At 41.7% G+C, this 12,396-nt stretch overlaps 2 protein-coding genes across 2 annotated transcripts in view; one reads left to right on the top strand and one right to left on the bottom strand.

Annotated features, from left to right (window-relative positions):
• reps2 (RALBP1 associated Eps domain containing 2) overlaps nt 1-4,061 on the bottom strand; it is a 20,222-nt gene extending 16,161 nt beyond the window's left edge. The window contains exon 1 of the mRNA XM_076726493.1: nt 3,686-4,061. Coding sequence (XP_076582608.1) covers nt 3,686-3,865 — 180 coding nt within the window. The 5' untranslated portion in view covers nt 3,866-4,061. The remainder of the gene's footprint in view (nt 1-3,685) is intronic.
• On the top strand, nt 3,684-12,388 carry cltrn (collectrin, amino acid transport regulator). Its single transcript, XM_076726494.1, has 7 exons — nt 3,684-4,686; nt 6,687-6,758; nt 7,094-7,152; nt 7,424-7,509; nt 7,690-7,806; nt 9,924-10,118; nt 10,206-12,388. The coding sequence occupies exons 1-7, from the start codon at nt 4,620-4,622 to the stop codon at nt 10,333-10,335; spliced, it is 726 nt and encodes a 241-aa protein (XP_076582609.1). The 5' UTR covers nt 3,684-4,619; the 3' UTR covers nt 10,336-12,388.
• The last annotated feature ends 8 nt before the right edge of the window (nt 12,389-12,396 follow it).

The raw sequence follows: 12,396 nt of genomic DNA, 5'->3' as shown, positions 1-12,396 counted from the left end.
TTGCTAATTTTGAAAGTATTTAATGGTAAACCAAAGTACACACTGAAACTTCGACATGATGATGGCGCTAAATGAAAAGTTAAGGTACGAGGTTGATTTATTTAGCAGGCTTCAACACAGGGTTGTACAACAAAATGCAAGTCGCAGTCCCTTTATGTTACCCACAAAACAAAATTATATAAATGGATTAATAAATAATAAGTCATAAAAATAAACTATTATTCTTGTAGGATGAAGGAACGGCCTGAGGAAAGAAGCTGCTCTGTAGTCTGGTGTAGTCTTACCAGACCTCTGCAGCCCACTCCTCACAGACAGAGGCTGTGTTAGATGATACTACCATGACACAGCTGACTCTCACACTGAACTGTCAGAGGTCAAGGTGCATTGTGGGTAATGTAGGCAACAGGTTTTGACGAGACAGATGAATGTGTGGGATAGAAAAGATGAAATCTCTGGTCTCTTAGGGGCCACCAAAGTTATCACAATTCATCCTGAGGGGAAATGAAAGTTGTTGAGACATTTCACTCAAAACCACAAATCTCAACCTCATGGTGGTGCTAGAGGAAAATGGGATCACCAAATAATTGTGATTCATTAGCCATGTGGAGCCATGAATATCTGAATTTTAAAACTTTGTGGCAATCCATGGAGCAGATGTTAAGGCATTTTGCAAGATAAGTGAAAACTGTGACCTGCTGGTGGAGCTTCATCCTCAGGAGAGCATGCATATATAGATAGTTGCTGAAACATTTAACTAAAAGGTGAAAGTGTCAACCTGCTGGTGGCACTGTAGATAAAGTCAGGTGACCACCAACTTCAGCAGGATTCATCCTCTCCAAGACAATCTGTCCAACAGTTACTTCAGCCAGCAATACAGTTGATTAAACCAAGATCAATGTGCGAGCAACACCAGGACAGACGAGTTCCAGAAAATTATGTCTTGAACAGGGCCACGCCTTTGTCAACCAGACAGGTTCCACAGCAACGTCTACCAACGCCCCACCATGTGTAACGCAACACGTTACTACACTCAGCACTCACCGGAGAATTCATCTTCAACCTGACAACTAACTCAGAGACATTAATGGATAATCCACGTAATATCACAGGGGAGCCATCCCATTAAAACGCTTCACCTTCCCTCTATTCATCATGTCACATGATAAAACCATATGGGAAACATTCGCTGCTCTCTAAGTCCATAAAATCAGCATAAGAATTGATTTCATTGCGGAGTAACGTGTGGGAGGCTGAGCCTTTCTCTGAGAGACGACTGGCTTCAAAGACGCCAATGACAGCTCGGCAGGAGCTGCAAACACAGGCTGGACACATTCAATAGTCCAGACATAAAGGTCCCTCCTCCTGTAAATTTGGTGAATCATGACTCAACAATACACACCTCTTCATTCAGTGCATAATGGAAAATTCCCCTTGTTTTGACAAACAGCAAAGAGCGTATTTACAGTAAAACAAGCCAAATTGTAACACGACATCTCTGTTATCACAGATCATGGAGGAAATACACCATTTAGGATTCTCTGATAAAGTTTGACACAATGACCCAGAAGCCAGCGGCGAGTCCGAGAGTGATACTGCAGGCATCCTGCAGCAGGGCCAAACACGGCTCAGAGGGCTGTGTGTCAATCACCCCCATGTGGTGGCGGCGATCCAGGCCGGACAGGAAGGAAGCGGAGCTCAATGCCAAACTTCCTGACACCCACACAGAGACACAATAGGCTGCGATCGCCGGGAGCTGACCCCACGGGACTGTGAGCGGCGCGAATGGAGGCGGCAACCTGCTGTGCTCATCTGAGCTGGAAAAATATGTTTATGTCCCCGTGGCGGGTCAGCAAAATGACTGAGTTCTAGAACCAATGACAAACAGTTTAGCACAACCACTGCTAACATCTTTACTGCCAAGCATGTACGCTGTCATCCCGTGAACGTAATATGAATCAATGAGGTGGTACAAGCAGTTTTAATCTTACGTGTTGTTTTTCCAGGGTTTGAATGAGAGTCCCAGACTTTGTAAGATGAGATTTTGAAAGCCTCATTGAGTAAAACAGTGGGTTCAAACTTAAAGGACCGTGCCAGTGTTTTTGCAAGTTTTAGCTCCTTACCACATCATATATCCTTTAAATTTAGTTGATTTCTTTTTTCAAATGCTGTAATTTTAAATATTTAGTTGTATTGTTCCTCCTCCTCCATTGATTCCCATTCAGTTCTGTAGTGGACAAAAATCAGGTAACAGAAAACTGTGTGAGTTGTATAATCCATCACAGTGAACATCAAGTCTGTACTAATTTCTGTCTGTCACGTTATGTTTGTGCGTTAAAAGTGTTTGAGAGAGCACAGCTTTGTGTCCCATGGCCATGAGTGACAAACACAGCATGAAGATAAAGATTAAAACACAGTGTTAGAGCAGCACAAGAGAAGAACAGTTGAAAAACTTGCCCGTTAATGTCCCTTATACTGTAATACCCTGCTAAAGTTTGCTAACATTAGCCAAAATAACCTGCTGGTCATACCAGACCAAGTGAGGCTGCGGCAGCAAAAGCTGCTTTAAAGAATTTCCCAAATTGGGATCAATAAAGTAAAAGTCTAAGTCTAAGTCTAAGTCTAAGTCTAGCCTTGAGTGTTTACTGCTGATGAATTCAGCTTTTCATTTGGAGGAATCAGGCTGTGTTGTTTCTCCCGTCGGACCATACAGACTCGCCTTGATGTTTTCTGTGATGGATGAAGTTTCAAGAGTGTGCGAGATTTTCACAATGTACAGAAATAAATGGAAAACAATGGCCGTCTGGAACCCCAAAAAAACTAAACTACAGCAGCACGGTGGGCAGAACAGCTGTCCACAGAGCTAAATTAGTCAATTATTAGATAGTCGATAGACAGATAATCAATTGTAAGTATTTTGATAGCTGATGAGTGTTCTTTAAGTCATTTTCAGGTTCCAGCTCAACTACGAGGACTTTTCTCAGCTTTAAATGACTGTAAATTCATTTTGTTAGGATTTTAGACTGCTGGGGTACAACACATTACAAACAAACAACGATCAGTGAATTAACTGAAGGAATCATCACCGCTTAATAGAGAATGAAAACAGTTGCTAGCTGTAATGAGACATACATGTAATTTGCAGTGAAACGGAGGACTTCAAACGCTCATACGGGGTGGTGAGAAACACCAACCATCATACAAACCGTGAGACATCTGAAATTTTTCTGCCCACAGCAGCAAACAAACCCAAATGATCTGAACTGAGCAAAGAATGATGTATGCTGTGGAAAACTGGTGCACGCCTCCACCTCTGTGGACACTGAAATGGCATTACTATGTCTACTTCCACTCTTAATCCCTCAACCTGACTATAAAATACATATTTTCTGTGGATCACCAGAGATACTGGCCTCCAAATGCAGTGAGGGGTCATGCAGCCACATTACGGTGAGTAAAGGGGGCTGCCCTCCTCTGTGGCAGGGGGTGAGGAAGAGGAGGTGTGTAAAACCTCTCTGACACCGACATCAACGCACCACCAGGAAGACCATTCACAAAGCAAATAAAATCATGTACACTGGAGAGCACAGCGGATCATTTGGACCCTGCAGATCTCCGTGGGCTCGGTGATCAGCAGCCGCAGCCCTGCACACTTGGTAACATGTGATGAGCAGGCGCAGACACTCACTTTATGCAGGGATTCAGGAGGTAGCTGAGACGCCTTGAACAGCTCTGCCACTTTGCTGGACGACAGTTTTCCTGAGGTGTCAGCTTGGCACAGGCTGTGGAGACCTGAGTAATACCTCTGCTCATGTTCATTCAGGGAGATGAAACTCCCCGCAGACGCCACACCGGATTCCTGATCCATTCCCGGGGCTGACGCATGGAGGATCCGCCGGAGAGCCGCTACAAGCAAACAGATCGATACATCCTGCTCTGCACACCGGCTCCTGTTTCCAGACGGAAGCGGAGGTTTTGGCAGGCGGAGGGGCGGTATCACCTCCGACAAGTGCTCCTTGTGAGGACGGACTGACTGCTCGGCTGGATCATCCGCTCCTGCTGCCTGTTATGGCTGATTGTAGCAGTGCCGACGTGCGCCTGCTGGGGGCGGTAGAGCACAGGAAGAAGAGGGAGCCATTGTCTGAGGAATGAGGGGCTGCTTTGTCTTACAGCCCATAGTGAAGAAACAACAGTAGCATTGATTTTATTTTTGCTGGAGTTCACTTTATTATGAAGTTTATTATGCAAAAGTATTTGATTGTTTGATTATTTTTACAATCTAAATTAAGAATATATAGAATAAAATGTAGAAAAACCTGATCAGCTTCATTATACTAATAAATTTAAATCTATGCTGGGTGGAGCCCTTTGAATCTGTGCATGACTCTCCGAATTTAGAAATCACTGTGTTAATTCACACCTGTCAGCAGAGGTACAAGAAGTATTCAGGTGACTTATTTCAAGGTCCACCCTGAGGATGTTCCTAAAAAACAACGTGCAGGAAAAAAAAGAAACCTAATCCCTCTAAATCATCACTTCTGACCCACTGGAAGTGTGTGGTGTTGTATTAATCTGCAAAGACTCTTCCCTCTGCCTGTATTTTCCTATTTTCTTCCTATTTGATGTGTTCAGGATGTTTCTGGGCTGCAGCCTTTGGACTGTGGACCCGCAGCGGTGAACAAGGCACAGGTGAGGTTTAGAAAAAGGTAGCGACCAGGTGTCAGAGCGTTAAGCAGGAAGCATCGGAGGGGAAGCTACGAAAATGGCGCAGAAGACTGTTTACAAACAGGACCCGACAGTTCCTGCACATTGTACCTTTACGTAAACGTACCAGTATGTTATTGTAAAAAAAAAACTCCTGCAGTCAAAAGCCTGTCTGAGTAAAGTACAGCAGCAGCCTATTAACAGCAAAATGTGCTTTAAGTAGCATAAAAGTGTCCCCTGTGAATGATATATAGAATTTCACTATTAGACGGTTAATACGACAATATAACAGTGCATTAATGTGTAACTGGCACTGCACTGTTGTAGCTGATGGGGCTGGTTTGAACTACTTTTCATGCAGATCTGTACTTGCAACCTTGAAACCATCTGAAGCCGGTGAGGCCGAAGAAGCTCCACTTAGTAATTTCTGGGATATTTCAAAGAAAACAAGCAAACCAAATGAGTGAATCTTGCTCATCATTGGTGAATTTGTTCTTGCCTTCTTGAACCTAATGCTCCTCTGCTGTCATGCCTCTGCTGCCATCATCTGTCCAGGAAAATACCTGCAGTCTGCAGTGTTGCCGCACAAGCTTTTTATGTAAATGAACGCTTTGCAGAGACTGAACTGGAGTTAATCCAAAAACAATAGAATACTAAAGTTACCAGTGTACTCATCTACACATGAAGTCTCATGAGAATTTTAGGTTTTCCATTATATTTTTCCCTTTTTGGATAGAAGAGAAACAGAACAGGAAGCACATATTTATTTATTTCTGTTTTTTAAACCATATATTTAACGATGAAGCAGCTTTTAAAGCACGTTTAACTGCTCTACTCTTACTGTGCTCTACATGTCATGAAGATGTTTTCATATTGTTTTAGCGTGGGTGTTTTATGGAAAAGCACTTATGACATTTTATGGGAGCAAAAGACGGTTTATTGTAGGCCAAGTGCCCAATTTAATGTGATCAGCTGCGGCTTTAAATGGTAGATACAGTCTGTTATCATCGGCTAGAGACTTAAAAAAGCAAACTTGGCAACAGACTTTGCCTGTAGTGTCCCTGTGTCAACTTCCTTATAAAAGGCTCTGTTGGGCATCCAGCACTGTGGTTAAACAGTTAACCAAGCTGCCAGCCTAATTGTCACTGTAGAATGGATGATTAACATTAAATATTTGCCTCAGCTCTGGTTTCTGTTTTCTACTAAAGCTCTCCTCACATTCGTGCAGTGAATTTCAGAACACACGATTGTTCTGACAGTGAACATACTGAGCTTCCTGGATCTAATGCTGCAGATTTAGTTGAAATTATCTGGTATTTTATCGTCTACCAGACAGAATAAAGCTACATTAAGCCTGATAACTGTGTTTAGGAGAGACAGGGAGCAAGTGCAGTACAACATGTCATGAAATCAACATTTGGCTTGCTAAAAGAGGCAGATGTAACAGTTTAAGTCTGACATGTACTAGTTTTGGGTCGTTCTGTGCTGATACTGTCAGCATCTTGTAACCTGTGTGCCAAATCAGTCATTTGCCCTGCGAGGAATGCAACTGCTTATCTTAGCTAATGGGAGCAGATATGTTCAGAGGCTTGATTTCATACAGGTCCTGTTTTCATGCCACAAAGAAGGGAAAAGCATTGCTACTTAATATAAATGTGACTGGCTGGCACACTGGATGGCAAGGTCACAGACTGCCCTGAGCTGAGCAAACACACTGAGCCGTTGTGTTTTTCTGCCTCTCTCATTGGGCTCCTTGGAAACTTAAACAAACAGCAACACTTTCACCACAGCACACACATTACAGTTTCCAAGTCATACAGCCCACGGCGAGCCAATCGTCTCTCAGCCATTTTTTTTAAACAGAGGACGGATTACTTCAGGTGTGCCCTGGCTTAACCATTAAACTCTGACGTTCCTCTGCAGTGATCACAGGGACTCTCACTTGAGCTTTTGGGACGCTTGTCTGTTTTTCTTCTTGTTCTCAGGGGAAATGCTGGAAAAGATCTTATTCCTGCTCTGTTTGTCATCTGCTCTGGCCAGCGAGCTGTGTACAGAAGGTAAGTGGCCACACGTAAAACCTTTAATACAAAAACTGAAGTATTTCACGTTCACATCTTATCCTGCGCTGTCTTCATTTCATCTGTAAACACACTGCTGCTGTGGAGCCACCAGTCTGGTTCGAGCTCTCTGTTGGCTCTCAGGTGTGGAATGCAGCTTCTAATCACTCAGCTCTAATGTTTGCCTCATAACAATGACCTCCGTTCGACATGAACATTTAATCTAAATGCTGGTCCATGTGCCAGACTTTCTACCACTCTGTGAGTAAATAACCGATGAAGCTGAAATGTTTAATCCTCCTAACAGTTAATTTAAATATGTTTTATCTATATAGGCGTTGCAGATGGCTACAAAGTTCGACTCAGCATCAAAACTGCTCTGGGAGATCAAGCTGTACGTATATATTTAAATATTCATCTTCCTACATCAAAGCATCAGCTCATACATAAACTGAAGTGTTATATGCTGTTTTAATACAGTCAGCTATAATTCATGATCGACTGATCGTTCATGCAACTAGCTACTGTGATAAACAGTGATAAATATTGCCTAGAATTCACCCAAAGTGCGAGCGGTTGCTTTCTCCGAGGACAAGGTCCAGCTGGTGATCAGTTAACCTTGAAGGCCTTTTACTGAAACTCATGATCTGTGTTTGTTATTGCAGTACGTTTGGAATGACAGTGAAATGTTCCTTTTCCAAGCAACTCTGGCTTTTGCCATGAGGAGTCACTTCGACAGCCAGCAGTTTAAGTAAGAGTGCATTTGGTTTTTAAATACAATAAAAAGCCCTTTTGAGCGTTTAAAGAATAGGCGCAATAACTATAAAACTACACTATAGTCTGTTTTTGCCATAATTAAATCAGTGACTCATGGTTTATGAGCCTGTTATGACACTGACGTGGTCTTTATTGTCTCATGGATCTTCTCCAGTGTGTCCAACATCATTGTGTGTAACCGGACCGAGAGGGTGTCCTTCTGGTTCATTGTCACGTCACCATTTCAGGATTCAGCCCTCGTGGATAAAGAAAATGTGGAGGAGGCTGTCAGGTAATGATGCAGTGACACTACAGCTCTTTTTAAAACCCCCATTTCAAGAGGTCAGAGGTCACGTTCAGCTCTGACACTGAGTCATTGCTTCTTTCCATGCTTTATTTCTCATGTGTCCGCTTTTGATGCAATTTTATTTGATGTTTTAGTGGCATTGTCTTAATACATGAGGATCACAGGTATATTGGATTTCTGTGTACTTTAAGAGAAACCTGTATTGAATATACAGTATTATTCTAACATGGACCCCAGAAATAGTAGTGCCTAATTATTAAACGACTAATGACTAATGAGGTTCCACATAAGCAATAAAGGATAATTTCTCAGTTATGCAAATCCCTTGAATTTCATTTAGCAGCTCAGATGCTCACCAGCTATGAGATTAGCCTGGTTAGCTAGTTGATGTGAGACCATATTGCCTAACTTGTTAGGCTAATGTTAAATATTAAAGCACAGTGTAACATGAGTACAAGTTAGATATTATGTACCTATGCTAATATTAGCTAACATTAGCCACCATAAACTACCAGTCATACAGACTAAGTGAGGCTGTAGCTGCTAAACTGGGCTGCTATTATTCTAAATTAAGCTAGGATGTGCTGTGTTGATTGTGAATTCAACTGTTATTATGCTAACATTTTAATGAGTGTTGTTTTGCTAACATTAGCTAAAATTAGTTAAAAGTAAGGCTGGGTGTATTATTTTAGTCATGAGTTCATCTTGTCATTGTTCTGAAGAAGAATTATGCTAACAGTTTGCGCACAGCTAGCCACCACACAAGCTCATACCAGAATCAGTAAAACTGTAGATCAAAACTATACTATACATGGAAGGGTCTTCTTTAGCTAATCTGCTGTATTTTGCAGTCCTTCAATCAGGAGTAGGACTGGGGGCCCCTTGGGGTCTTACTGATAAGTGATGATCTAAAAAGAAAAAGAGGACCTGCAGTTCATTTGGGAAAACTCACTGCTGTCATGAAGGCTTTGTGTCAAATAGTGTTGAGGATCTGAGTGAAGGGAGTGCTGAGCGATAAAGCAACAATCTAAATTATGCAGGTCAGTCTTTGTAGCAACCCTCACCGACTTCACCGCTTTTTGTGGGGTGACTCAAATACTGAGATCACATGACATGAAGGTTTTCATCAGGCCTCACTGGAGGTGATAAAGAATGTCAAATAACATAGCAGAGCTTTGTGTCGAGCCACGACTCAGCTTTAAGTGTTTGGACGCTGAGCGAGGATTCCTCCTGGACTCTTAGCTTTGGGGGTATCCAGGTCCAAAGGACTGGGAGGAGACTCTGAAGACCGAGGACATCATGGAGTCACTGCATCTCTCTGGCCTGACATGCAGATTCGGACTAGAGGACAGAAAACATCCAAAATACACACTTGGGTTTTTATTTTAGTTCAGATTCATGTTCTGGAAATGTATGCCAAGTTAGCACATATTTTAATAATTTGCATATTAAAACATGTCAACTAAAAAAATGAAATCAACTGGGGAAGTTTCATGGTGATATTTGTTTACCCTACTCAACTGTAATGTCTTATTTTTTTGTCTAAAATATGTGAAATTTTACAATAGGTTTCATTTTAAAGGCTCTTTTCTTACCAGAAATCTCCACTTCTGCAGCACTTACAGTTTTATTCCCATCTATATTCTGGAAGTTTTTACGGAGGGCTTTGTTCATACATCATTCATAGCCTGATTTATATAACATTTTATTCCTATAAAACATGCCAAAAATTGTTTTTTTTTAAGGCTGTGGACAGTGTTTTCTGATTTATGCAGTGATAAAAAGAGACATTCAAAAAAAAACTTTAAACTTAACTCACTTTGTCAACAAAATGATCCAAGAATTTTGAATGTGGTTTTATCCAACTTTCAGATTTGTGTTCTGAAAATGATGCAAATTGGTGCATATTTGATTACCTCATTTGCATATTTAAGTATAAAATTTCAGCTTTCATGGTGATACCTTTTAAGTAAAATCTTTGCTCACCTGAAGCATCAGTGGCACTTTGCTGTATGAATATATGCAGCAAAATCTGACCTGTGGAGACATGCTGGGCTGAAAACTGTCACTATTCTTATCTAAACTGTTTACCTTCTCATCAGGAAGTACAGGAATCGCATCAATGGTGCCTTTTTGCTAACTGACAAAACTCTGGAGTTCATCGGCATCAACCCCACTCTGGCAGCACCGACCACCCCTGCCACCCCTCCATGGCTCATTGTGTTCGGGGTGGTGATGGGCGCTGTGGGTGTCGGCATCATCGCTCTGCTGGTGTCCTCTGTGGTCCAAAAGAAACGGTAAGCAGATGACAGCGGGTGCTTTACATTTATCCTTTTGTAAATGCGATCACTGAGCTCAGTCTCGTCTCTGGCTTCTTATTGTAGCAGGAAGAAGGAGAAAATGGATGACGAGGATGATGAAGAGACTCGGGTGAAAACAGTGGAAAATGGTACTGCAAGTGAGGGCATTCACAACATGTCATTCTCAGATGAGGAGCGATTCACACAGATGTAAAATGCTTCAAGAGAAACTCTTCCATGTAGCAATAAGACGGGGAAAAGGGATGTAAAGCTGCTCATATACAAATCTCCATGAAACGATTGAAGACATCTTCATGATTTTATTTTTTGTAATACCACCAATTTCATTTTCCAAATAAATGTAGAAATGTTCTGAATTGAGGGATGATCATTTGAATATCTGTGTGTGGATACACTGCAGAAGCCCACATCTGGTGACTGTGCTATTTATTGTACTGGACATAAAGATGAATGTTGTTTTTCCAGCAAACAGAATGAGACGGAAACGAGAAACTGGTCCCATTTAAGACTCATTCCAGCTCAACACGGCCAACTGTGTGTATGTAGAATTAGGATTTATGGCAAAACTAAATGATACAGAATGTAGATACAGGATATCTAGATCTGTATTTGTCATTGGGGAACAATTGCTCGGCTCCAGAATTATGTTTATCCTGCATTGTTTCCAACATTTGATTGATTTTGATGGCATCAAGTCAAACCAAGGGCCCAGAGGTGATGTCTGCTGCCGGATGCCTGCTGCTGTCCTGTTTGCTGCCATCTTCTTTCCTCTTCCAGCCCACAGTGACAAGTGGAAACCCCCCTGAAGCCAGTGGTAGCTACATTATTGAAGCAGTATCCCTAAATCAAACGCTAAGTTGAAGTTGTTATTTAAAAGAACAGCGCTAAATCTCATTATCAGGATGGCTGGACATTTCGAGATTATGAGATTTGTGTATGAAATCAGGCCTCTACAAGTCAAGATGAATGTCTGATTTTATAATGGTTGGTATGTTGAAATTTCATATCATTATGTATCACATGATGCGTTATCAGCTCCCAGTATTGGTACAAAGTTTGAAGGTTATATCCACGCTGTTGAGTAACTGCAGTTTAAATGTGTTTTTTAACTATACTGCCTCCTGCAGGCCACTTTGAGTAATGAGCTCACTGTCTTTCTCTCTACATTGACTGGTTGGATCATTGCTTCAGAGAGGTTGAAGAATTTTTGCTTGCATGTGTGCACACACTGAGGACCGTGCATTTTAATTCTTATGAATCACATCTATGGACGCTGGATGTTACATTAAAAAAACACTCGAGTCTCTGCTTCACAAAGTGTGCACGGCGCTTCAGTCCGGTGTTACTCAACATTTAAAGTCATGTTGATTTGCAACCCCACGGCTCGTCACATGTGGACACTTGGTCAGGACCCCTTGGCATTATTTTTTAGGCACTGGGTACCTTCCATAGACAGCCCATTCTGACCACCCACACGTTACATGATGTGGCATAAAGAGTGAGGAGGAGGATGGAGGAAGATGGGGTGGTTGGAAGGGTCGAGCACAGGACTTCCACCAAGGTGACCGAACCCAACCAAAGTTCTACACCTTCAGAAGGTGTTTCTTGTTCTCAGCAAGCTTTATTTTGAAAGTCTAGCTGGACGTTGTTAACTGGATGTTATATGTTTATCATTGATAACTTGCACCTCCAAAAATGACACTGAAGGGGGACCCAGTGCCTTGAAAAGTGGTGCCAAGGGGTCCGGATCAAGCGTCCGTATGTGATGAGTTCAGAGTGAGAATGTGTTGATCTAATGGTTGTGACCAGTGGATGTTTTGCCTGATGTGAACAGTTTTTAGACATCTCCAGCAGTTCTCAAGAAAAAAAGTTTAGAGGAAAGTTTGACAAATAAAAACAGTTTGTGAAGCAGGAATATGTTATTTTGTTTGTCTTAGATGTATTTTGCAACCTTTCTGGGGACCTGACATGACTGAGAACCACTGCTGCGATAAGAAACTGGCAGCTACAAGTAGAGCTAATTAGGGACTGTATGCAAATTATGGGAGAGGGGAGGGGGGACTTTTTCAGTATTTCAACATGATAACACACTATTGAAATGGTACAGCTCACTTTTTTTTCTTATTAACAACTAAAACTGGACATTTGAGATAACGTACTCTAATTTAAACTGAATAATAACTTTCACAATCTTTCAGCAATAGTGAATTATGAAATCACTATTGGAAATTGTAATTCCAAAAAAAAAAAAAAA

The sequence above is a fragment of the Chaetodon auriga genome, chromosome 3 (genome assembly GCF_051107435.1).
Source record: "Chaetodon auriga isolate fChaAug3 chromosome 3, fChaAug3.hap1, whole genome shotgun sequence".
NCBI classification, from domain to species: Eukaryota; Metazoa; Chordata; class Actinopteri; order Chaetodontiformes; family Chaetodontidae; genus Chaetodon; species Chaetodon auriga.
Note: the sequence above shows the minus strand (reverse complement) of the source record. Positions and strands in the feature narration are given on the sequence as shown.

Excerpts from the sequence above, each read along its gene's own strand:
- cltrn (XM_076726494.1), top strand. The coding sequence starts at position 4,620 with ATGTGTTCAGGATGTTTCTGGGCTGCAGCCTTTGGACTGTGGACCCGC. Across the intron at positions 4,687-6,686 it reads CAGCGGTGAACAAGGCACAG|GGGAAATGCTGGAAAAGATC; the intron begins GTGAGGTTTAGA and ends TCTTGTTCTCAG. Across the intron at positions 7,153-7,423 it reads CTGCTCTGGGAGATCAAGCT|TACGTTTGGAATGACAGTGA; the intron begins GTACGTATATAT and ends TTGTTATTGCAG.